Genomic DNA, 25,561 nt, shown 5'->3' with positions numbered 1-25,561 from the left:
TCCATCCCTTACCTAGATTTGTGTGTATTATGTAGTTGTTGTGGAATTGTTAGATTACTTGTTAGATATTGCTGCACTGTCGGAACTAGAAGCACAAGAATTCCACTACACTGGCAGTAACATCTGCTAACCATGTGTATGTGACCAATAACATTTGATTTGATATGATTTGATTTAAAGAGCAGGTTTTCCCAATGTTGCGTACACTCAGTGGCAACATCGACTTTGGGGAAAACTTAGGGTGTTGACTTGAATCCTTCTATGTGGATACTGGCAAATAGCCCTCAGAAAGGAGGTGGGGTCGTAAATCTGACAATAAAAATACATCTGCTTCAACCTGACTGACAATTGCGAAGTTGTATCCAGATACATTTTCATTCTGCATTTGGGGCTCGGTGGATTTTAAAATGTATTTGGTTTGGACTGATGTTTTCTCTCACCCGTTGTGGGCGGTATCGACGGTGATTTTGGGACTTGTCTTGCGATCAAGGCAGAGAGGGTCGTGGGATCCGCGCGCCTGTCTGGTGCAACTGAAGGGCAAGACAGCCATAGTTACTGGAGCTAACACAGGTAACTGTTTTGTATGGTGCCACTTGGCATGGGCTATATACTTGTTTTGCGTGGACAGGCTTATCCAGTCCATTTGATTCAATAATTACATTTATCCACCCAGACAAAAACTCTTAACCAAATGGTAATACAACAACATCTAAAGACTATTTAAATCATAATTGGTAACCCACTGGGCACAGACGTCAATTCAGCATCTATATTCACTTTGGTTCAATTTCATCTAAAGGATGTGGAAACAACTATGATTTAACCAGTGTTTGTCCAGTGGGTAAATACCTCTTGCCATGACGCATTTCCCTCACTTTTCACCCTCCAGCCCGCACTCAAAATGTCTCAACTAGATTTCGGAGTTCAGTTAATGGCATGCTTTTGGAATCTCGCTTTTGAAGAAATTGAGAGTTCTCCTGTATGTCCACATGTTTTGTCCGTGAGAGAGGGTTTCCATTCATTTTAAACTCTACTGACAGTTTTGCATTTTAGCTAATGTGCCCACTGGAATTGACACGCGCGCTTTAGCCAGCACCGCGCAGATATGCGCACATACAGCCTACATTTATGAGATTAATATGGACAAAAGTGCGAGATAATGTTTTATTTGTCAAACGGCAGCCAAGCATCGATTAGCATGTCACCAGAAAAAGACCCTTGATATTTATTGGAAAAAAGCATCAAGCTCCTTGCCATAATGGCACATTACTTTGTGAGAAAACCATCAGTAGAGTTGAAAATGCGATGGAAACCGATTTAACTTGTCTTTTTTATTCGGTTCATGGGAATTAGTATTTTTATGTTCACTGCGTCATCACGCACAGGCTTTCGTCTGCAACGAATCAATTTGATGGAAACAAGTCTCTAGTGAGAAAATGTGCATATTGTTTTTATGCGGATTTTAGAATATTCAGCATGGAAATCTGTCACCAATTGGATGGAAATGTAGCTATAGCCACAAAAAGATCCCACCTTGTCTAGCATATTTTGTTTTGTCGACATTTGGAACGATTACCAAGTTTCCCGACACATTTGCTGTTTCCGTCAGGCCTGTCATTGCATTTTTTTATCCAACATGTACTTTACTTTGGTTATAAACCAAGTTTCCATCCAACCTTTATGCAAGTAAAGTACACTGCTAAACAAATGTCACAATAGGCCTGATGGAAACATCACATTTAAATGTAAACTTTTCAAAATGTTGACAAAACAAAATATTTCAAAAGGTGGGATCTTTTTGTGTTTTGTGATGATGCGAACACATCCTCATTTGAACATTGCCCCTTATTTAAATTGTATTTGTGAGTGTTTACTTCTATGTATATTTTATTCCAGGAACCTGCTTAACTAGCAGACCACGACTCCATATTGTTGATCCCTGCCTACAGACAAAAACTAAAACAAGAAGCTCCCACTGTCACGCCCTGGTCGAAATATATTGTGTTTGTCTTTATTTATTTGGTCAGCCCAGGGTGTGACATGGGTTTATTGTAGTGTGTTTTGTCTTGGGGTTTTGTTAGGTATTGGGTGTGTGGTTTAGTGGGGTGTATCTAGCATAGTCTATGGCTAGCATAGTCTATGGCTGTCTGGAGTGGTTCTCAATCAGAGGCTGGTGTTTATCGTTGTCTCTGATTGGGAACCATATTTAGGCAGCCATATTCTTTGAGTATTTCGTGGGTGATTGTTCCTGTCTCTGTGTTTGTGTTCACCAGATAGGCTGTATAGGTTTTCACGTTCATTCTTTGTTTTGTTCGTTATTTCATGTCTAGTTCATTTATTAAAGAACATGAATAACCACCACGCCGCATTTTGGTCCGCTTCTCCTTCGACAGACGAGAACCGTTACAGAATCACCCACCACAACAGGACCAAGCGGCGTGGTAACAGGCAACAGCAACAGCAGGAGCAACAAAGATAGGAATGGACATGGGAGGACGAATTGGACGGAGAAGGACCCTGGGCTCAGCCTGGAGAATATCGCCGCCCCAAAGAAGAACTGGAGGCGGCGAGAGCTGAGAGGCGCTGGTATGAGGAGGCAGCACGGCGACGCGGATGGAAGCCTGAGAGTCAGCCCCAAAAATTTATTGGGGGAGGCTCACAGGGAGTATGGCGACGCTAGGTAGGAGACCTACGCCAACTTCCTGTGTTTACCGGGGGGCTAGAGAGACCGGGCAGGCACCGTGTTATGCTGTGGTGCGCACGGTGTCTCCAGTGCGGGTGCATAGCCCGGTGCGGTATATTCCAGCTCCGCGTATCGGCCGGGCTAGATTGAGCGTCGAGCCAAATGCCATGAAGCTGGCTCTACGCATCTGGTCCCCAGTGCGTCTCCTTGGGCCGGCTTACATGGCACCAGCCTTGCGCACGGTGTCCCCGATTCGCCTGCATAGCCCAGTGCGGGCTATTCCACCTCACCGCACTAGTAGAGCGACCGGGAGTATTCAACCGGTTAAGGTTGGGCAGGCTCGGAGCTCAAGAGCTCCAGTGCGCCTGCACGGTCCGGTCTACCCAGTACCACCTCCACGCACCAGCCCTCCGGTGGCAGCTCCCCGCACCAGGCTTCCTGTGCGTGTCCTTGGCCCAGTACCGCCAGTGCCAGCTCCACGCATCAGGCCTACAGTGCGCCCCGCCTCTCCAGCGCTGCCCGAGCCTTCCTCCTCTCCTGCGCTGCCGGAGTCTCCCGCCTGTTCAGCGCAGCCAGAGCCTTTCACCTCTCCTGCGCTGCCGGAGTCTCCCGCCTGTTCAGCGCAGCCAGAGCCTTCCTCCTCTCCTGCGCTGCCGGAGTCTCCCACCTGTTCAGTGCAGCCAGAGATGCCAGCCTGCATGGAGCAGCCAGAGCTGCCAGTCTGCATGGAGCAGCCAGAGCTGCCAGTCTGCATGGAGCAGCCAGAGCTGCCAGTCTGCATGGAGCAGCCAGAGCTGTCAGTCTGCAAGGAGCTGCCAGTCTGCAAGGAGCTGCCAGTCTGCAAGGAGCTGCCAGTCTGCATTGAGCAGCCAGAGCTGCCAGTCTGCAAGAAGCCGCCAGAGCTGCCAGTCTGCAAGAAGCCACCAGAGCTGCCAGTCTGCATGGAGCAGCCAGAGCCGCCAGTCAGCATGGAGCAGCCAGAGCCGCCAGTCAGCATGGAGCAGCCAGAGCCGCCAGTCAGCATGGAGCAGCCAGAGCCGCCAGTCAGCATGGAGCAGCCAGAGCCGCCAGTCAGCATGGAGCAGCCAGAGCTGCCAGTCAGCATGGAGCAGCCAGAGCCGTCAGTCTGCCAGGATCCGCCAGTCGGCCAGACTCTTCCAGATCCGCCAGTCAGCCAGACTCTTCCAAATCCGCCAGTCAGCCAGACTCTTCCAGATCCGCCAGTCAGCCAGACTCTTCCAGATCCGCCAGTCAGCCAGACTCTACCAGATCCGCCAGTCAACCAGACTCTTCCAGATCTGCCAGTCAGCCAGGATCCGCCAGTCAGCCAGACTCTTCCAGATCCGCCAGTCAGCCAGACTCTTCCAGATCCGCCAGTCAGCCAGACTCTTCCAGATCCGCCAGTCAGCCAGACTCTTCCAGATCCGCCAGTCAGCCAGACTCTTCCAGATCTGGCAGTCAACCAGACTCTTCCAGATCCGCCAGTCAGCCAGGATCTGCCAGAACCGCCAGCCAGCCAGGATCTGCCAGATCCAACTACCTGCCTGAGCTTCCTCTCAGTGCTGGGCTTCCTCTCAGTGCTGAGCTTCCCCTCAGTGCCGAGCTTCCCCTCAGTGCCGAGCTTCCCCTCAGTCCCGAGCTACCCCTCAGTCCCGAGCTACCCCTCAGTCCCGAGCTGCCTCAGTCCCGAGCTGCCCCTCAGTCCAGTGGGGTTCTGGGTGAGGACTACTAGGCCATGGTCGGCGGCGAGGGTGGACTATCCAAGGATGCGAGGAGGAGGGACTAAGACATTGATAGAGTGGGGTCCACGTCCTGCGCCGGAGCTGCCACCATGGACAGACGCCCACCCGGACCCTCCCCTATTGTTTTGATGTGCGTCCGGGAGTCCGCACCTTAGGGGGGGGTTCTGTCACGCCCTGGTCGAAATATATTGTGTTTGTCTTTATTTATTTGGTCAGCCCAGGGTGTGACATGGGTTTATTGTGGTGTGTTTTGTCTTGGGGTTTTGTTAGGTATTGGGTGTGTGGTTTAGTGGGGTGTATCTAGCATAGTCTATGGCTGTCTGGAGTGGTTCTCAATCAGAGGCAGGTGTTTATCGTTGTCTCTGATTGGGAACCATATTTAGGCAGCCATATTCTTTGAGTATTTCGTGGGTGATTGTTCCTGTCTCTGTGTTTGTGTTCACCAGATAGGCTGTATAGGTTTTCACGTTCGTTCTTTGTTTTGTTCGTTATTTCATGTCTAGTTAATTTATTAAAGAACATGAATAGCCACCACTCTGCATTTTGGTCCGCTTCTCCTTCGACAGACGAGAACCATTACACCCACGCTGAGGTCTGTCCAACGCTGGTCCGACCAATCTGATTCCACACTCCAAGACTGCTTCCATCACGTGGACTGGGATATGTTTCATATTGCGTCAGACAACAACATTGACGAATACGCTGATTCGGTGTGCGAGTTTATTAGAACGTGTGTTGAAGATGTCGTTCACATAGCAACGATTAAAACATTCCCAAACCAGAAACCGTGGATTGATGGCAGCATTCGTGTGAAACTGAACGCGCAAACCACCGCTTTTAATCATGGCAAGGTGACCGGAAACATGACTGAATACATACAGTGCAGCTATTCCCTCCGCAAGGCAATCAAACAAGCTAAGCGTCAGTATAGAGACAAAGTAGAATCACAATTCAACTGCTCAGACACAAGAGGTATGTGGCAGGGTCTACAGTCAATCACGGATTACAAAAAGAAAACCAGCCTCGTCACGGACCAGGATGTCTTGCTCCCAGGCAGACTAAATAACTTTTTTGCCCGCTTTGAGGACAATACAGTGCCACTGACACGGCCTGCAACGAAAACATGCGGACTCTCCTTCACTGCAGCCGAGGTGAGTAAAACATTTAAACGTGTTAACCCTCGCAAGGCTGCAGGCTCAGACGGCATCCCCAGCCACGCCCTCAGAGCATGCGTAGACCAGCTGGCTGGTGTGTTTACGGACATATTCAATCAATCCCTATCCCAGTCTGCTGTTCCCACATGCTTCAAGAGGGCCACCATTGTTCCTGTTCCCAAGAAAGCTAAAGTAACTGAGCTAAACGACTTCCGCCCCGTAGCACTCACTTCCGTCATCATGAAGTGCTTTGAGAGACTAGTCAAGGACCATATCACCTCCACCCTACCTGACACCCTAGACCCACTCCAATTTGCTTACCGCCTAAATAGGTTGTTACGAATCCCTTTTGGCCCGACAGTCTAGGGGGGATGGTAATGAGACCCGTAACATAACTCATGCAAATTATTATTGTGACAAAGTAAAAGTGTGAACGAAATAATCACGACAACAGAAATCTACCGTCAAACTCTAGGTTTATTTATAAACACACAGTAATGGGGGGAGCAGGAAAAGGGGCTGAGCTGGACCCAAGGAAAGAAACAATAAGTATTCAAAAACACCCCTAAGCTAGACTAGCCTACTTTAACAACAGCTAACTAACTAACCAAAAATACAGTGGGTGGTCCGCCCAGTTCTAACTAGTGTGTTTAACAAAGTTCACCTACGGGTAGTGTATGCCCATGGGCGACTTGTCTTGGTTTCCCCCTTTTCCCACCAGCAATCAAACACAAACACCATAACCAAAAACAATACTCACAGGTGATGACAAAGTGCTATGAGGTGCTTAAACAAAAGAGAGGTTAAGACACAAAGCGAGGGTGAAAAACAGAGACCTACAGACATGGCATTTACAGAGAGATTGAGCTCTAGAACAAACAAATGATGGGGTTTTTAAACCATGGGGAAGGAACTGTGATAGGTTAGGAAATAGGAGGAGGTGTGTCTTCTGATTGATGATTGATTGTTGACTGATTGGGGAGTGATGATTTTCACCTGTGAGGGGAGAAGGAGAGAAAAGAAACACACACACAGGATACACACACACACAGGATAACTGTATCCGTAACATAGGTCCACAGACGATGCAATCTCAACCACACTGCACACTGCCCTAACCCATCTGGACAAGAGGAATACCTATGTGAGAATGCTGTTCATCGACTACAGCTCGGCATTTAACACCATAGTACCCTCCAAGCTCGTCATCAAGCTTGAGACCCTGGGTCTCGAACCCGCCCTGTGCAACTGGGTACTGGACTTCCTGACGGGCCGCCCCCAGGTGGTGAGGGTAGGCAACAACATCTCCACCCCGCTGATCCTCAACACTGGGGCCCCACAAGGGTGCGTTCTGAGCCCTCTCCTGTACTCCCTGTCACCCACGACTGCGTGGCCACGCACGCCTCCAACTCAATCATCAAGTTTGCGGACGACGAGACGGCCTACAGGGAGGTGGTGAGGGCCCTCGGAGTGTGGTGTCAGGAAAATAACCTCACACTCAACGTCAACAAAACTAAGGAGATGATTGTGGACTTCAGGAAACAGCAGAGGGAACACCCCCTATCCACATCGATGGAACAGTAGTAGAGAGGATAGTAAGTTTTAAGTTCTTCGGCATACACATCACAGACAATTAAATTGGTCCACCCACACAGACAGCATCGTGAAGAAGGCGCAGCAGCGCCTCTTCAACCTCAGGATGCTGAAGAAATTCGGCTTGTCACCAAAAGCACTCACACACTTCTACAGATGCACAATCGAGAGCATCCTGGCGGGCTGTATCACCGCCTGGTACGGCAACTGCTCCGCCCACAACCGTAAGGCTCTCCAGAGGGTAGTGAGGTCTGCACAATGCAACTACCTGCCCTCCAGGACACCTACACCACCCGATGTTACAGGAAGGCCATAAAGATCATCAAGGACAACAACCACCCGAGCCACTGCCTGTTTACCCTGCTATCATCCAGAAGGCGAGGTCAGTACAGGTGCATCAAAGCTGGGACCGAGAGACTGAAAAACAGCTTCTATCTCAAGGCCATCAGACTGTTAAACAGCCACCACTAACATTGAGTGGCTGCTGCCAACACACTGACTCAACTCCAGCCACTTTAATAATGGGAATTGATGGGAAAAGATGTAAAATATATCACTATCCACTTTAAACAATGCTACCTAATATAATGTTTACATACCCTACATTATTAATCTCATATGTATACGTATATACTGTACTCTATATCACCTACTGCATCTTTATGTAATACATGTATCACTAGCCACTTTTAACTATGCCACTTTGTTTACATACTCATCTCATATGTATATACTGTACTCGATACCATCTACTGTATCTTGCCTATGCTGCTCTGTACCATCACTCATTCATATATCCTTATGTACATATTCTTTATCCCCTTACACTTGTGTGTATAAGACAGTAGTTTTGAAATTGTTAGTTAGATTACTTGTTGGTTATTACTGCATTGTCGGAACTAGAAGCACAAGCATTTCGCTACACTCGCATTAACATCTGCTAACCATGTGTATGTGACAAATAAAATTTGATTTGATTTGACTTACATTATTCATATCAGAGTTGAAAATCAAATGAAAGCTATTTAACTTGTATTTTTTATTAGATAAATGGGAATTTAACCACAAAAGTTATTTTTTAATGTGCACTTTGTCATCACGCACAGCCTTTTGTCCACAACAAGTCAATTTGATGGAAACATCTCTGGTGGTAAAATGCGCATATTACAGATAAATGCAGATTTTAGAATATTTGCATTAAAATCTGTCATCAATTGGATGGAAGCCGAGCTATAGACAAACACTTGGAACAATAGCTGTGCATGTCAGTTAGCTCAGAACTCAGAAGTGCCACGTTTCATGTGAAGGAAACTGTCACGAGGTGGAAACGTGACAGGTTATTTGTAACTAGGATGAGCATGCATAGTGAAGTGAAGACCAAACAGAAGGACTAGTTTCAGCATTTAATAAATAATAGGGCATGGTTTACAAGTTCACCTTTTCAGCAGTGGCCTTTCTCACTGGGCCAGGAATATTTACAAACCATGCAATTTTAAATGACAAACAATCAAAGTAACTTTTCATGGAGCCCAAAATCCCTGGCCGCGCCCCTGCCAGTGAGTGTTGAATTTGGTCAACAAAAAAATGTAATTGCTCATTTGTTATGTGAGGCTTATTTGATCAAACAGACATTTCGTAATGGTAAGGTTGTTAAGAATGCACTGATATAAGTGGACGCACTTGGAATTACGGCAACTTATATATCGGACAATAACGGAGTTGTGCCTGTTGCCATAACGATAGATGTATGACTCATCATGGATATAGCCCATTTTAACATGGATATTGCCATTGAGGGCTTCCACCATTTTAAAAGTAGTCAACTGGGTGGAGAGCCTACGAGTTGGGAGCAATCAGACAATAAAGAAGAGGAAAATTCACTATGTTAAAATGGCGCTGCCCATGCAGTCACAGACACTATAATGACACAGATACAAAGATGAGACCTCTATCTATCTCTGGCCTATTCACACACGTATATGCCCTGTCATTGGCTAGAATGGCCCCACCTGATCTCGCCTCCCTTCTATCTTTGAGGACTTGTATTCCCATTAAATTGACTATTTTGTCAATATAATAGACAATCTTTGCTTAAATACAATTCAGCAAACATACAATTAACTGATGAGATTGCTTGGAGAGTTAACAAGTCAATCAGTCACACCTGTTACAAAACTCCTGTCTTTTACAGCTTTTGCACACAGACAGAAATGTCAGTCAGACAAGCAGACGTGCACACCACAGGAGGTTGGTGGCACCTAATTGGAGAAACGGGCTCGTGTTAACGACTGAAGCGGAATCAGTGGAATGGTATCAAATAATCAAACACATGGTTTCCAGTTTTCGGACATTATTATAAGCTGTTCTACCCTCAACAGCCTCCTGTGGCATACACACAAGCAGTTCCCTGTTTGATTGCAGTCTGAGCAAATGCTCTTGAACTTTGTTTTGTCCTGCTGAGTGTCTTTATCACTAACGTCAACTCACTCACCTTTGTTCATCGCCTTGGTCCGTACAATTGACCTTATTTTAGCGCCAAGAAAATGTCATACTTCCAGATCAACTGTAATGTCAATACCATTGTAAAGCACAATTTCTCCCCTTTCATGCCACGCTGCCCGTTTCTGCATGATTCAAGAAGGCAGTGAGCTCCGTTGTGTCTTTTAAAAAATGGCGGGTGGGAAAGCGAAACTAATGCATGGGAGTGAGAAGGAGAGATGTTCTGTGGTAAAACGGCTTTTTTTCACTCGATCTGTCCCAACTTATCACCTTCAAAATGTAAATAAAACACTATAAAAAGATTATATAGTGTGTCACTACATACCTATTTGAAGATTTGTGTCAAATTTGGAATCAGGTTTTTAGGGCAGTGCTAAAGTGATCTTCAGAAGTAAACAGCGGCTTTCAGAGTCATGATCGTTTGCAACGATGACACAAAGAATTACTTGGTATCCCCCTTACCCCCGTCATGGTCCATTTCTTGTTTTTAAACGATAAGAGAAGTGCTACACCTGGTGGAGAGAGATTGTAAGACAGAAATAGTTGCTTTATGCGTGCGGTACATTACGGCATGAACGTCACGATGTAACAAAGGGTCAGTTTTTTTCAACTTTTCTCCAATACTATAGAGCCATTACCATGTCGATCGACACTTGAATAGAAACGTAGTTCACACCCCAGATTTTGAAGTCAACACAGTCCCATTAGTTTTCTTTGCAGCCTCGTTTGAATGTCACGGTTGCGCATATTTGTACAGAATGGGGTGAGTTTACGTTAACCCTGTTAACCTCCCTCCCTCTACTCCCCTATCCCGTTTTCTCATTCACTTTCCCCCGTCTTTCTGTTTCTCGTTCTCTTTTTCTACCACTCCCACTCTTTCCCTCTCTCATTCTACTTCTTCATTCTCTATCTAATTTTCTCCCTAACTCCTTTCCTCTTACACCCCACCCCCACCACCTCACCTATCACACTCTCAGGGATAGGGAAGTTCATTGCCCTTGACTTTGCCCTGCGCGGGGCTCGTGTTATCATGGCGTGCCGGAGCGAGGCTCGCGGTAGCGTCGCCCTGCATGAGATCCGTAAGCGGAGTGGGAATGCGGACGTGCACCTGCGTCTGGTGGACACCTCGTCCCTGGTGTCGGTGAGGGCGTTCGCAGAGGGCGTCCTGCGAGAGGAGAAGGAGCTCCACATACTGGTCAACAACGCCGGGGCTTCAGGTGGGCATCGGATCCAGATTAGCCTGGAATACACACTTAGGTTGGAATCCATACTTAATATCGTTCACAATGTATTACTGTTCCAGTGAAGGAGCTCGCTCCACATCCTGGTCGACAATGACAGGGCTTCAGGTGGACATTGGTTCCAGAGTCAGTTATAGCCTGAAATCCACACTGAATATCACTACATTTTCAATATTCACCTGAAGCAGAACCGTCATGAAAAGGAGCGATATTCACTCTGGATTCCAGGCTAAGATGCAGGTAACCATGGGTGGACATCAACAGCCGTCACACTAGTGTGATCAACTAGGTTTGAATCAAGTGTGTCTGTCTACACGCCATAAGACTGAAGACTGGGCATGAGGAGAGTTAATGCAAGTCTTTAGGTCTTGGGTAAGATTACCAAAGCACGGTTGTAATTTCGAGTCAGTACCCAATAAGAATGTCCATGAGACGAACAGCTTTGCTTGATTGATAATAACGATGGTAACATGCCATTCCACCCAATTACAATTTGGCTTACAAATTCCCATTCATTATCTATGTCTGTTTGCGACATGCACATCCTTTTGTGCCCAAAGTAAAATGCATTCACAGCATTTCTTATCACATATTTTAGTAATGATTTCTGTATTTAAAATACATATTTTCAAATATATATGGGTGTGCCTTGGTTTGGTTATATTGTGTCTGCACACAGGCTTGCCTAGAGATATCACCTCAGATGGGCTAGAGGTGTCCTTCGCTACCAACCATGTGGGCCCTTTCCTCCTCACCAACTTGCTTCTGGGTAAGATACAACATATCCCACTAATACCTCACCCTGCTGTAATGCTGGAGCTCTGTGTGCAACTACTGCAGTGTTACACAGGCCACGGCTATAGGCTTATTATACAAAATATGTACCTATACACTCTTAGACAAAAGTGTTTCTCAAAGGGTTCTTCCGCTGTCCCCATCGGAGATTCCTTTTGGGTTCCATGTACAGTGCCTATCAAGTTTCAGGTAAGACCCAAGTGCAGACTGCTGAAGTAACAATGTTTATTGCAACAACAGAAGCAGGAAAACGACGGGTCGAGGCAGGCAGGGGTCGATAATCCAAAGTAGTGGGGCCAAGGTACAGGGTGGCAGGCTGGCCCAGGGTCAGGTCAGGCAGAGGTTGGAATTCTAGAGTAGGGGCAAAGGCACCGGACGGCAGGCAGGCTCAGAGTCAGGACAGGCAAGGGTCAAAACCAGAAGGATGAGGAAAAAGCGAGACAGAGGAAAAGCAGGTGCTGAGACAAACCGCTGGTTGACTTGAACAAACAAGATGAACTGGCACAGACAGACAGAAAACACAGGTCTAAATACCCAGGGGATAAGTGGGGAAGATGAGTGACATCTGGAGGGGGGTGGAGACAAGTACAAGGACAGGTGAAACAGATCAGGGCGTGACAGTGCCATGAAAAAGTATTTGCCCCCTTTCTGTGTTTTATCAATTTTGTCATGGAAATTTCCTGTATTTACCAAATCATGAGAGCAAACCACACACAGGTCAGAGTTATCACAAAGTCCATCTTTAATTATATGAGCTCCATCACAACCCTGTGACTCTCAGATCAATTCAGTGTCTATAAATGAATTCTCTGAGAGTCCCTTACACATTGCAACTGAGATCCTTTATAGCAAAGACACACATAGCCAGACAGCATTGGCCACAATTCATCATTCAGCTTTGTATCCTAAACAATGTTCTTTTCTCAAACTCAGAACCCTAAACAAATCCTCATATCAACAGGCATATTTCACATCCAACCTACAGTGCCTTGCGAAAGTATTCGGCCCCGTGAACTTTGCGACCTTTTGCCACATTTCAGGCTTCAAACATAAAGATATAAAACTGTATTTTTTTGTGAAGAATTAACAACAAGTGGGACACAATCATGAAGTGGAACGACATTTATTGGATATTTCAAACTTTTTTAACAAATCAAAAACAGAAAAATTGGGCGTGCAAAATTATTCAGCCCCCTTAAGTTAATACTTTGTAGCGCCACCTTTTGCTGCGATTACAGCTGTAAGTCGCTTGGGGTATGTCTCTATCAGTTTTGCACATCGAGAGACTGACATTTTTTCCCATTCCTCCTTGCAAAACAGCTCGAGCTCAGTGAGGTTGGATGGAGAGCATTTGTGAACAGCAGTTTTCAGTTCTTTCCACAGATTCTCGATTGGATTCAGGTCTGGACTTTGACTTGGCCATTCTAACACCTGGATATGTTTATTTTTGAACCATTTCATTGTAGATTTTGCTTTATGTTTTGGATCATTGTCTTGTTGGAAGACAAATCTCCGTCCCAGTCTCAGGTCTTTTGCAGACTCCATCGGGTTTTCTTCCAGAATGGTCCTGTATTTGGCTCCATCCATCTTCCCATCAATTTTAACCATCTTCCCTGTCCCTGCCGAAGAAAAGCAGGCCCAAACCATGATGCTGCCACCACCATGTTTGACAGTGGGTATGGTGTGTTCAGGGTGATGAGCTGTGTTGCTTTTACGCCAAACATAACATTTTGCATTGTTGCCAAAAAGTTCAATTTTGGTTTCATCTGACCAGAGCACCTTCTTCCACATGTTTGGTGTGTCTCCCAGGTGGCTTGTGGCAAACTTTAAACAACACTTTTTATGGATATCTTTAAGAAATGGCTTTCTTCTTGCCACTCTTCCATAAAGGCCAGATTTGTGCAATATACGACTGATTGTTGTCCTATGGACAGAGTCTCCCACCTCATCTCTGCAGTTCATCCAGAGTGATCATGGGCCTCTTGGCTGCATCTCTGATCAGTCTTCTCCTTGTATGAGCTGAAAGTTTAGATGGACGGCCAGGTCTTGGTAGATTTGCAGTGGTCTGATACTCCTTCCATTTCAATATTATCGCTTGCAAAGTGCTCCTTGGGATGTTTAAAGCTTGGGAAATCTTTTTGTATCCAAATCCGGCTTTAAACTTCTTCACAACAGTATCTCGGACCTGCCTGGTGTGTTCCTTGTTCTTCATGATGTTCTCTGCGCTTTTAACGGACCTCTGAGACTATCACAGTGCAGGTGAATTTATACGGAGACTTGATTACACACAGGTGGATTGTATTTATCAACATTAGTCATTTAGGTCAACATTGGATCATTCAGAGATCCTCACTGAACTTCTGGAGAGAGTTTGCTGCACCGAAAGTAAAGGGGCTGAATAATTTTGCACGCCCAATTTGTCAGTTTTTGATATGTTAAAAAAGTTTGAAATATCCAATAAATGTCGTTCCACTTCATTATTGTGTCCCACTTGTTGTTGATTCTTCAAAAAAAAATAGTTTTATATCTTTATGTTTGAAGCCTGAAATGTGGCAAAAGGTCGCAGAGTTCAAGGGGGCCGAATACTTTCGCAAGGCACTGTATCTTGACAAGATCACAGAGACACATTGACTGGCACACAGACATTGTGGAGCCAAGAGATACACGATTGACCTCTCCCCTTTCTCCGGCCCAAGTAACTTAGTCCTGACAGAGAACAGATAACTGCAACCCCGGCCACAGTTTATACAAAAAATCTTACCTATGTTACCAACTAATTCTGATTATTCCCCAACAATTTTTGAATATTTTTGATACTGAATGTTATCAGATCTTCAACCAAAATCTAACATTAGATAAAGGGAACCTGAGTGAACAAATAACACAATTACATACTTATTTCATAAACAAAGTTATGCAACACTCAATGCCCCTGTGTGAAAAAGTAATTGCCCCCTTATACTCAATAACTGCTTGTGCCACCTTTCCCTGCAATGACTCCAACCAAAATGGTTCTTGGAGTTAATCAGTCTCTCACATCACTGTGGAGTAATTTTCTCCCACTCTTGCATGCAGAATTGCTTTATTTCTAGTCCTGCCACATCTCAATTGGGATTAGGTCTGATCTTTGCTTACTGTCAAGCATGGTGCTGGTAGTGTGACGGTTTGGGGATTTTCATATATATATATTTTATTGAACCTTTATTTAACTAGGCAAGTCAGTTAAGAACAAATTCTTATTTACAATGATGGCCTACCCTGGCGACGCTGGGACAATTGTGCGCCGCCCTATGTGACTCCCAATCACAATCGGATGTGATAAAGCCTGGATTTGAACCAGGGACTGTAGTGACACCTCTTCCACTGCAATGCAGTGTCTTAGACCACTATGCCTCTCAGGATGCTTTGTTGCCTCAGGACCCTAGAATAGAAGGAACCATGAATTCTCTCTGTATCAAATAATTATACAGGAGAATGTCAGGTCATCTGTCTGTGAGCTGAAGCTGAAGCGCAGCTGGGTCATGCAGTAAGACTGATCCAAACACACAATCAAGTCTACATGAACATTGTTCTGGGACATGGTAAAGTCCATGGAGAATAAGAGCACCTCCTCCCAGCTGCCCACTGCTCTGAGGCTAGGGAACACTGTCACCACCGATAAACCCACTATAATTGAGCATTTCAATAAGCATTTCTCAACGGCTGGCCATGCTTTCCACCTCGCTACCCCTACCCCGGTCAACTGCCAGGCACCCTCCACAGCAACCCGCCAAAGCCCCCACCATTACTCCTTCACCCAAATCCAGATTGCTGAAGTTCTGAAAGAGCTGCAAAATCTGGACCCCGACAAATCAGCCGGGCTCGACTATCTGGACCCTCTCTTTCTAAAATGATCTGCCGAAATGGTTGCAACCCCTATAACTAGCCTGTCCAACCTCTCGTATCGTCTGAGATTCCCAAAGATTGGAAAGCTGCAGCGGTCATCCCCCTCTTTAAAGGGGGTGACACTCTAGACCCAAACTGCTACAGACCTACAGTGCCTTGCGAAAGTATTCGGCCCCCTTGAACTGTGCGACCTTTTGCCACATTTCAGGCTTCAAACATAAAGATATAAAACTGTATTTTTTTTTGAAGAATCAACAACAAGTGGGACACAATCATGAAGTGGAACGACATTTATTGGATATTTCAAACTTTTTTAACAAATCAAAAACTGAAAAATTGGGTGTGCAAAATTATTCAGCCCCTTTACTTTCAGTGCAGCAAACTCTCTCCAGAAGTTCAGTGAGGATCTCTGAATGATCCAATGTTGACCTAAATGACTAATGATGATAAATACAATCCACCTGTGTGTAATCAAGTCAGCTGCACTGTGATAGTCTCAGAGGTCCGTTAAAAGCGCAGAGAGCATCATGAAGAACAAGGAACACACCAGGCAGGTCCGAGATACTGTTGTGAAGAAGTTTAAAGCCGGATTTGGATAAAAAAAGATTTCCCAAGCTTTAAACATCCCAAGGAGCACTGTGCAAGCGATAATATTGACATGGAAGGAGTATCAGACCACTGCAAATCTACCAAGACCTGGCCGTCCCTCTAAACTTTCAGCTCATACAAGGAGAAGACTGATCAGAGATGCAGCCAAGAGGCCCATGATCACTCTGGATGAACTGCAGAGATCTACAGCTGAGGTGGGAGACTCTGTCCATAGGACAACAATCAGTCGTATATTGCACAAATCTGGCCTTTATGGAAGAGTGGCATGCAATTTCTTAAAAATATCCATAAAAAGTGTCATTTAAAGTTTGCCACAAGCCACCTGGGAGACACACCAAACATGTGGGAGAAGGTGCTCTGGTCAGATGAAACCAAAATTGAACTTTTTGGCAACAATGCAAAACGTTATGTTTGGCGTAAAAGCAACACAGCTCATCACCCTGAACACACCATCTCCACTGTCAAACATGGTGGTGGCAGCATCATGGTTTGGGCCTGCTCTTCGTCAGCAGGGACAGGGAAGATGGTTAAAATTGATGGGAAGATGGATGGAGCCAAATACAGGACCATTCTGGAAGAAAACCTGATGGAGTCTGCAAAAGACCTGAGACTGGGACGGAGATTTGTCTTCCAACAAGACAATGATCCAAAACATAAAGCAAAATCTACAATGGAATGGTTCAAAAATAAACATATCCAGGTGTTAGAATGGCCAAGTCAAAGTCCAGACCTGAATCCAATCGAGAATCTATGGAAAGAACTGAAAACTGCTGTTCACAAATGCTCTCCATCCAACCTCACTGAGCTCGAGCTGTTTTGCAAGGAGGAATGGGAAAAAATGTCAGTCTCTCGATGTGCAAAACTGATAGAGACATACCCCAAGCGACTTACAGCTGTAATCGCAGCAAAAGGTGGCGCTACAAAGTATTAACTTAAGGGGGCTGAATAATTTTGCACGCCCAATTTTTCAGTTTTTGATTTGTTAAAAAAGTTTGAAATATCCAATAAATGTCGTTCCACTTCATGATTGTGTCCCACTTGTTGTTGATTCTTCACAGAAAAATACAGTTTTATATCTTTATGTTTGAAGCCTGAAATGTGGCAAAAGGTCGCAAAGTTCAGCGACCTTTTGCCACATTTCAGGCTTCAAACATAAAGATATAAAACTGTATTTTATATATATATATATATATATATATATATATACACTGCTCAAAAGAATAAAGGGAACACTAAATTAACATATCCTAGATCTGAATGAATGAAATATTCTTATTAAATACTTTTTTCTTTAGATAGTTGAATGTGCAAAATCACACAAAAATTATTAATGGAAATCAAATTTATCAACCCATGGAGGTCTGGATTTGGAGTCACACTCAAAATTAACGTGGAAAACCACACTACAGGCTGATCCAACTTTGATGTAATGTCCTTAAAACAAGTCAAAATGAGGCTCAGTAGTGTGTGTGGCCTCGACGTGCCTGTATGACCTCCCTACAACGCCTGGGCATGCTCCTGATGAGGTGGCGGATGGTCTCCTGAGGGATCTCCACCCAGACCTGGACTAAAGCATCCGCCAACTCCTGGACAGTCTGTGGTGCAACGTGGGTGGATGGAGCGAGACATGATGTCCCAGATGTGCTAAATTGGATTCAGGTCTGGGGAACGGGCGGGCCAGTCCATAGCATCAATGCCTTCCTCTTGCAGGAACTGCTGACACACTCCAGCCACATGAGGTCTAGCATTGTCTTGCATTAGGAGGAACCCAGGGCCAACCGCACCAGCATATGGTCTCACAAGGGATCTGAGGATCTCATCTCGGTACCTAATGGCAGTCAGGCTACTTCTGGCGAGCACATGGAGGGCTGTGCGGCCCCCCCAAAAAATGCCAACCCACACCATGACTGACCCACCGCCAAACCGGTCATGCTGGAGGATGATTCAGGCAGCAGAACATTCTCCACGGCGTCTCCAGACTCTGTCACATCTGTCACATGTGCTCAGTGTGAACCTGCTTTCATCTGTGAAGAGCACAGGGCGCCTGTGGCAAATTTGCCAATCTTGGTGTTCTCTGGCAAATGCCAAACGTCCTGTTGGGCTGTAAGCACAACCCCCACCTGTGGACGTCGGGCCCTCATACCACCCTCATGGAGTCTGTTTCTGACCGTTTGAGCAGCCACATGCACATTTGTGGCCTGCTGGAGGTAATTTTGCAGGGCTCTGGCAGTGCTCCTCCTGCCCCTCCTTGCACAAACGCAGAGGTGGCGGTCCTGCTGCTGGGTTGTTGCCCTCCTACGGCCTCCTCCACGTCTCCTGATGTACTGGCCTGTCTCCTGGTAGTGCCTCCATGCTCTGAACACTACGCTGACAGACACAGCAAACCTTCTTGCCACAGCTCGCATTGATGTGTCATCCTGGATGAGCTGCACTACCTGAGCCACTTGTGTGGGTTGTAGACTCCGTCTCATGCTACCACTAGAGTGAAAGCACCGCCAGCATTCAAAAGTGACCAAAACATCAGCCAGGAAGCATAGGAACTGAGAAGTGGTCTGTTGTCATCACCTGCAGAACCACTCCTTTATTGGGGGTGTCTTGCTAATTGCCTATAATTTCCACCTGTTGTCTATTCCATTTGCACAACAGCATGTGAAATGTATTGTCAATCAGTGTTGCTTCCTAAGTGGACAGTTTGATTTCACAGAAGTGTGATTGACTTGGAGTTATATTGTGTTGTTTAAGTGTTCCCTTTTATTTTTTTTGAGCAGTGTATATATATATATAAGAGATAGAGAGAGATCCGAAACTAACTTTTCAACAAAGATCCCGACGACACACTGAGTGTAAATATGTATATTGATTGCAATTGTTCCCGAATGAGTGAGCGTTCATGTGCAAAGGATTAGCATTTCAATTGTTATAATTGTCAACTTTGTAGTGTCTCATCTTAGTCGACCCCCACTTCCCCTTTGTCTAACAAGCCGCCATGCCGGTTTAGCCCACTAGGGCACATTCTCCTATCATTCATTGTAACTATCTACTGTCTGTTTATGCATTTCTGTGAATTACTTAGTTAGTAATAAATAAATGATTTAAAACAATTGATGTATGGATAACTCATAGTGAAGACTGGGTTTGTGCAGATAACCAGCAATTTACGATGTTTGGAATGAGACTAAGGTGAGGTAAAGTAAATAATTAATTAATCAGAAGACTATGGATCAGATATGAAAATATCTGAAAGGTTATATTGGGAAATTATAACTTTGTAATCTGAATATTTTCCTTGGTGCCCCGACTTCCTACTTAATTACAGTTCCATGATTAATCAGTTGTATCGCGTAATACTAATTACAGAGAATCTTTGATAAAAAACTAAGTCTTCAATTTAATGATAGTAAAGACATGACAGTGGACAACAACAAATACCTAGGTGTCTGGTTAAACTGTAAACTCTCCTTCCAGACTCACATTAAGCATCTCCAATCCAATATTAAATCTAGAATCGGCTTCCTATTTCGCAACAAAATGTTTTGTTTTTTCAATGTGTAACTCTGTGTTGCTGTATGTGTCGAATTGCTATGCTTTATCTTGGCCAGGTCGCAGTTGCAAATGAGAACTTGTTCTCAACTTGCTTACCTGGCTAAATAAAGGAGAAATTTAAAAAATGAACATGGTTAAAAAACAACAAATATGAAGTTGGCATAGTCTAAGTCCAGACTTAATTGTTGATGTGGTTGATAACCCACAAACGTTGTTGAGTTAAAGCAGTTCTGCATGCTAAAGTCCTCCACAGCGATCTGAGAGACTGATTATCAACTACAGGAAGCATTTGGTTGGAGTCATTGCAGCTAAAGGTGGCACAACCAGTTATTGAGCGTAAAGGGGCAATTACTTTTTCACACAGGGGAATTGGGTGTGGCAGAACTTTGTTCATTAAATCAATAAAAATTGTTAAAACTTAGGTTCACTTTATCTTATTAGGTTTTGCTTGAAGATCTGTATCAGTATCAAAAATATGCAAAAATTGAGAAAATCAGAAAGAGGAAACATAATATTTCACTGCACTGTAGAACCCTCTGTGGAAAGGGTTCTTCATGGAACCCAAAATGCTTCTACTTGGAACCAAAAGGGTTTTACCTGGAACCAAAAATGTTTATTCAAAGGGTTCTACTATGGGGACAGCCAAATAACCATTTCCGGTTCTACAGTAGATAGCACCTTTTTTCCAAGAGTGTATTCTAAGTGCTGTATTTTGTGAGTGTTGTGCATTTTGTTACTTTACCTGTTTTGTATCTACTCAACCTTACAATAGGTTACTGTGTGTAACATTGTCCCAGTTATCTCATGTTACATTCCACACTTTACTACTCTTCTCTCATCTCTCCTCCCTCCATCCCCCCCCCCCCTGTTCCCCTTTCTCCCTCCTCTTCCTCTCCTTTTCCTCCCCCTCTCCCCTCCATCCAGACCTGCTGAAGCAATCAGCACCGGCACGCATCGTCAACGTGTCATCCATGAACCACTGGAAGGGTATGGTCGACTTCTCGCACTTCAAGGGCAAGAACCTGGGCTACACTATGGACAGTGTGTACAACCACACCAAGCTGCACAACATCATCTGCACTAACGAGCTGGCTCGAAGGCTAGAGGGAACAGGTGGGTATGAAGGCCTGGGACAGTATTAGTAAAGCATCTCAGAGTAGGAGTGTTGATGGCATCTGGTTTGGCTATTCGATTATCAAATTCTTGTTTAGAGCACATAGTAGCCATACTTATTTTACAGCTGCTAAAACAACCGTATTAGTAGATGAGTAACATTTTTCAATTAGCATCCTTTCTGAATGGTCTTGAAAGGGGGAATGTGGTGATGTAATGAAATGCACCAAATGTCTTCTTTGGAGCTGCTGGAGATGGAGTTTCCCCATGTGTGTCAGACTTCCCATGAAATCAGATTCCTGGTAAAGGAGGGACATGGATTTCTGGGCTTTTGTGTGGTTTATATTCTCTTCTGTGTGAACGTGCGTGTGTGCACGTGTGTGTGTCTCTCACAGGGGTGACAGCTAACTCCGTCCACCCCGGGTTGGTGATGACAGAAATGATGAGACACTATAACTTCATGGTTCGGTTCCTCTTCAACATGATCGGAATCTTCTTCTTCAAGGTGAACATTTTGAATCATAACACCCTGGTGAAAATCATTCATACAGTACATTGTTTAACACTTTATTTTACCACTTTATTTTACCATCCTGTTTCAGCTGGTATTATTAAGTAAGAAACCATTTCTGGCACGTATATGTTATTATGTAATAATTATCATTTTATGCAGTAGTTTCCAAATAACAAGTAAATAGTGTACTGTGAAATGAAGTTGCAATCAATATTTAATTTTTGTCTGAACTGAAAGAGCGAAAGGCTGGGATTCATTCAAAGATGCATTTCAGCGGTGCACAAATGACAACACACCTTTAAAGGCAATCTCCCTGCTTTTTGTGGATATCACATTCATGTGCAATGTGCTTGTCGACATCGCTCCTTTGACTAAATTCCGGAAAAAGTGTGTTTCTGAGACGGTCTGTAGTTGGGAAGACAATGTGTGAGATTTAAAGATTTGTTATTGTTATGGTCCTGGTTGTAACATATATTGGAACAGGATGTGTTAGGTCTCACTTCATTCACAAGGGAACTAAAGAGACTTACTGCACCAGACAACCGACAGTGCGCTTTTTAAAGATCATTTCCAGCTAAATCTTCCCATGAATCTTACAGGTAGAATAACCCTCTTCAGAATGGCATGGCTCCCAAAGTGTTTGTATTTATTTTCGGTAATACAAATTACCCCACCGAAGACATTCTTTAAAAAAGTATACTCTATCATATCAGACTTTATATGGGCAAATAAAATTCATAGAATTAAAAGGAAAGTTTGACATCTTCCTAAGTCTGGTGGTTTTAAATTTCCAGACTTGGAATTGTATCAACTCACTACCCAAGGCTTTTACTTATGACAGATACTGTAGTTAAGTGCGCTAAAGAGGAACAATGGGTACATATTGAAGATGCACATGCTCATCCCCAGAATCTTTTTACGTGTCTATTTTCAAAGGATAAAGCTAAAAACATTCACAACTTCATAGTTAAGAACACTATAACAATATGGAAGAAAGAAACAATATCACTCCATAAAAACACAATCCTTGGATAGCTTTTCAGAATTCACTGATAACAGCATAGAAACTGTAAATGACTTGGTAACAGGAAGTAAATGTATTTCCATTATATCATTAAAATCTATGTACATATTTTAAAATGCATGCAACTTAAGTTACATATCACAAAATCCCAATTTGAAATAATTTGGACATCAGAGCAACCTTGAGGGAATCTTATTTGAGTCAGAAAAGGCTGTTCATGTGATAGGTAAGACTCACAAAACCTTGCAAAGAGCATATTCAGCTGACAATCTCTTTTAAACTATTGGAACCTAGACTTAAAAATAATTGACGTTGGCACAGGATAGAGGGAATGTTGGAGCATAATTAACAAAATGACAGTTAATGAAAATGTACGCTTAATCCAGTATAAACTAATGTACAGTGCCTTGCGAAAGTATTCGGCCCCCTTGAACTTTGCGACCTTTTGCCACATTTCAGGCTTCAAACATAAAGATATAAAACTGTATTTTTTGTGAAGAATCAACAACAAGTGGGACACAATCATGAAGTGGAACGACATTTATTGGATATTTCAAACTTTTTTAACAAATCAAAAACTGAAGAATTGGGCGTGCAAAATTATTCAGCCCCCTTAAGTTAATACTTTGTAGCACCACCTTTTGCTGCGATTACAGCTGTAAGTCGCTTGGGGTATGTCTCTATCAGTTTTGCACATCGAGAGACTGAAATTTTTTCCCATTCCTCCTTGCAAAACAGCTCGAGCTCAGTGAGGTTGGATGGAGAGCATTTGTGAACAGCAGTTTTCAGTTCTTTCCACAGATTCTCGATTGGATTCAGGTCTGGACTTTGACTTGGCCATTCTAACACCTGGATATGTTTATTTTTGAACCATTCCATTGTAGATTTTGCTTTATGTTTTGGATCATTGTCTTGTTGGAAGACAAATCTCCGTCCAAGTCTCAGGTCTTTTGCAGACTCCATCAGGTTTTCTTCCAGAATGGTCTTGTATTTGGCTCCATCCATCTTCCCATCAATTTTAACCATCTTCTGTCATGTCTTATTATGTCTGTTCCTGTTCTTTCTCTTCACTCTGTCTCTCTCTGCTGGTCTTATTAGGTTACCTTCTCTTTCTCTCCTTCTCCAGCTGTTCCTCATCTCCTCTAACTACCTCGTTCACCCTTTCCCCACCTGTTCCCTTTTTTCCCTCTGATTAGGTCTCTATTTCTCTCTCTGTTCCTGCTACTTTCGGTGTCAGATTCTCGTTTGAGTTTCTCATGCCAGAAGCAAGCTATCCTTGTCCTATCCTGTCGAAATCTGCCTGGCAGGTGCATCCTGTACACTACTAACTGTCTTTCGTTTGCACTGTGTCCAGTTCATCTGATGCTACGTGAGATCAGGTACCACTGTTCCTCTATGACCCGCGCCTACCCAGAGCGACCTGCAGCCTGTCGCCGCTAACCCAGCTATTCTCCTCTGCTGCTAAGAAGGGGACTCTCTTGTTATTTATCAGAGGGACTTTATGTTTCATTTGTCGCCCTCTCTGCGGGTTGTCTATTTTGCCATTATCAACGTCTGAAGAGGATCTATGTCTTACCTGTGTTCTCATTAAAGAACTCTGTTTTTGTTAAACCGCTTTTGGGTCTTCACTCAAGTGCACAACAGAAGAATCTGACCTGAAATGGACCCAGCGACTCCGGATCCTTTTCACTCAGCCGTCGAGATCCAGGGAGCGATGCTAGGCAGACACGAGGAGGAATTGTCTGCTGCTCGACATGCCGTTGAGACCCTGGCCGCCCAAGTCTCCGACCTCACAAGACAGATTCACCATCTCCACCTCGATCCACCGACCACTTCCAGGGTTTCCGAGTCTCCGGAGCCCAGAATCAATAACCCGCCGTGTTACTCTGGGGAGCCCACTGAATGCTGCTCATTCCTCACTCAGTGTGATGTGGTGTTTTCGCTCCAGCCCAACACTTACTCCAGGAGCACAGCTCGCATCGCCTACGTCATTTCTCTCCTTACCGGACGGGCGCGTGAGTGGGGCACGACAATCTGGGAGGCGAGGCCTGAGTGTATTAACCAGTATCAGGACTTTAAGGAGGAGATAATACGGGTTTTTGACCGTTCTGTTTTTGGGGAGGAAGCTTCCAGGGTCCTGTCTTCCCTATGTCAAGGGAATCGTTCCATAACGGATTATTCTATTGAGTTTCGCACTCTTGCTGCCTCTAGTGACTGGAACGAGCCGGCTTTGCTCGCTCGTTTTCTGGAGGGTCTCCTCGCCGAGGTTAAGGATGAGGGAGGTTCCTTCCAGCATGGACTCCTTGATAGCACTCACTATTCGCATAGAGCGACGGTTTGATCTTCGTCGCCGAGCTCGTGGAAAGGAGCTCGCGTTCTCCGTTGCCCCCCTCTCCGCATCACTGGCACCTGCCGCATCACTGCCACCTTCCTCCGCCGGCTCGGGTTCTGAGCCTATGCAGCTGGGGGGTATCCGCATCTCGGCTAAGGAGAAGGAACGGAGAATCACCAACCGCCTCTGTCTCTACTGCGGCTCCGCTGGTCATTTTGTCACTTCATGCCCAGTAAAAGCCAGAGCTCATCAGTAAGAGGAGGGCTACTGGTGAGCGCTACTACTCAGGTCTCTCCTTCAAGATCCTGCACTACCTTTCCGGTCCATCTCCGCTGGACCGGTTCATCAGCTTCCATAAGTGCCTTGATAGACTCTGGGGCGGAGGGCTGTTTTATGGACGAGACCTGGGCTCGGGAACATGACATTCCTCTCAGACAGTTAAGGGATCCCACGGCCTTGTTCGCTTTAGATGGTAGTTCTCTCCCCAAGATTCAGCGTGAAACGCTACCTTTAACCCTCACTGTCTCTGGTAATCATAGCGAAACCATTTCTTTTTTAATTTTTCGTTCACCTTTTACACCTGTTGTTTTGGGCCATCCCTGGCTAGTTCGCCATAACCCTTCTATTAATTGGTCTAGTAATTCTATCCTATCCTGGAACGTCTCTTGTCATGTGACCTGTTTAATGTCTGCTATCCCTCCTGTTTCCTCTGTCTCTTCTTCACAGGAGGAGCCTGGTGATTTGACAGGGGTGCCGGAGGAGTATCACGATCTGCGCACGGTGTTCAGTTGTTCCAGGGCCACTTCTCTTCCTCCGCACCGGTCGTATGATTGA

General features: G+C 44.8%; 1 protein-coding gene across 1 annotated transcript; it reads left to right on the top strand.

Moving 5' to 3' along the window:
* The first annotated feature begins 276 nt into the window (after positions 1-276).
* Positions 277-25,561, top strand: LOC135529113 (retinol dehydrogenase 11-like). The gene is made up of 6 exons (XM_064958008.1): positions 277-570; positions 10,649-10,888; positions 11,592-11,681; positions 20,669-20,857; positions 21,253-21,362; positions 25,454-25,561. Exons 1-6 carry the CDS (start codon positions 408-410, stop codon positions 25,559-25,561), a joined length of 900 nt encoding a protein of 299 aa, XP_064814080.1. The 5' UTR covers positions 277-407.

The sequence above is a fragment of the Oncorhynchus masou genome, chromosome 5 (genome assembly GCF_036934945.1).
Source record: "Oncorhynchus masou masou isolate Uvic2021 chromosome 5, UVic_Omas_1.1, whole genome shotgun sequence".
NCBI lineage: Eukaryota > Metazoa > Chordata > Actinopteri > Salmoniformes > Salmonidae > Oncorhynchus > Oncorhynchus masou.
The sequence above is the reverse complement of the archived record's forward strand: the minus strand, read 5'-3'. Positions and strand labels throughout refer to the sequence as shown.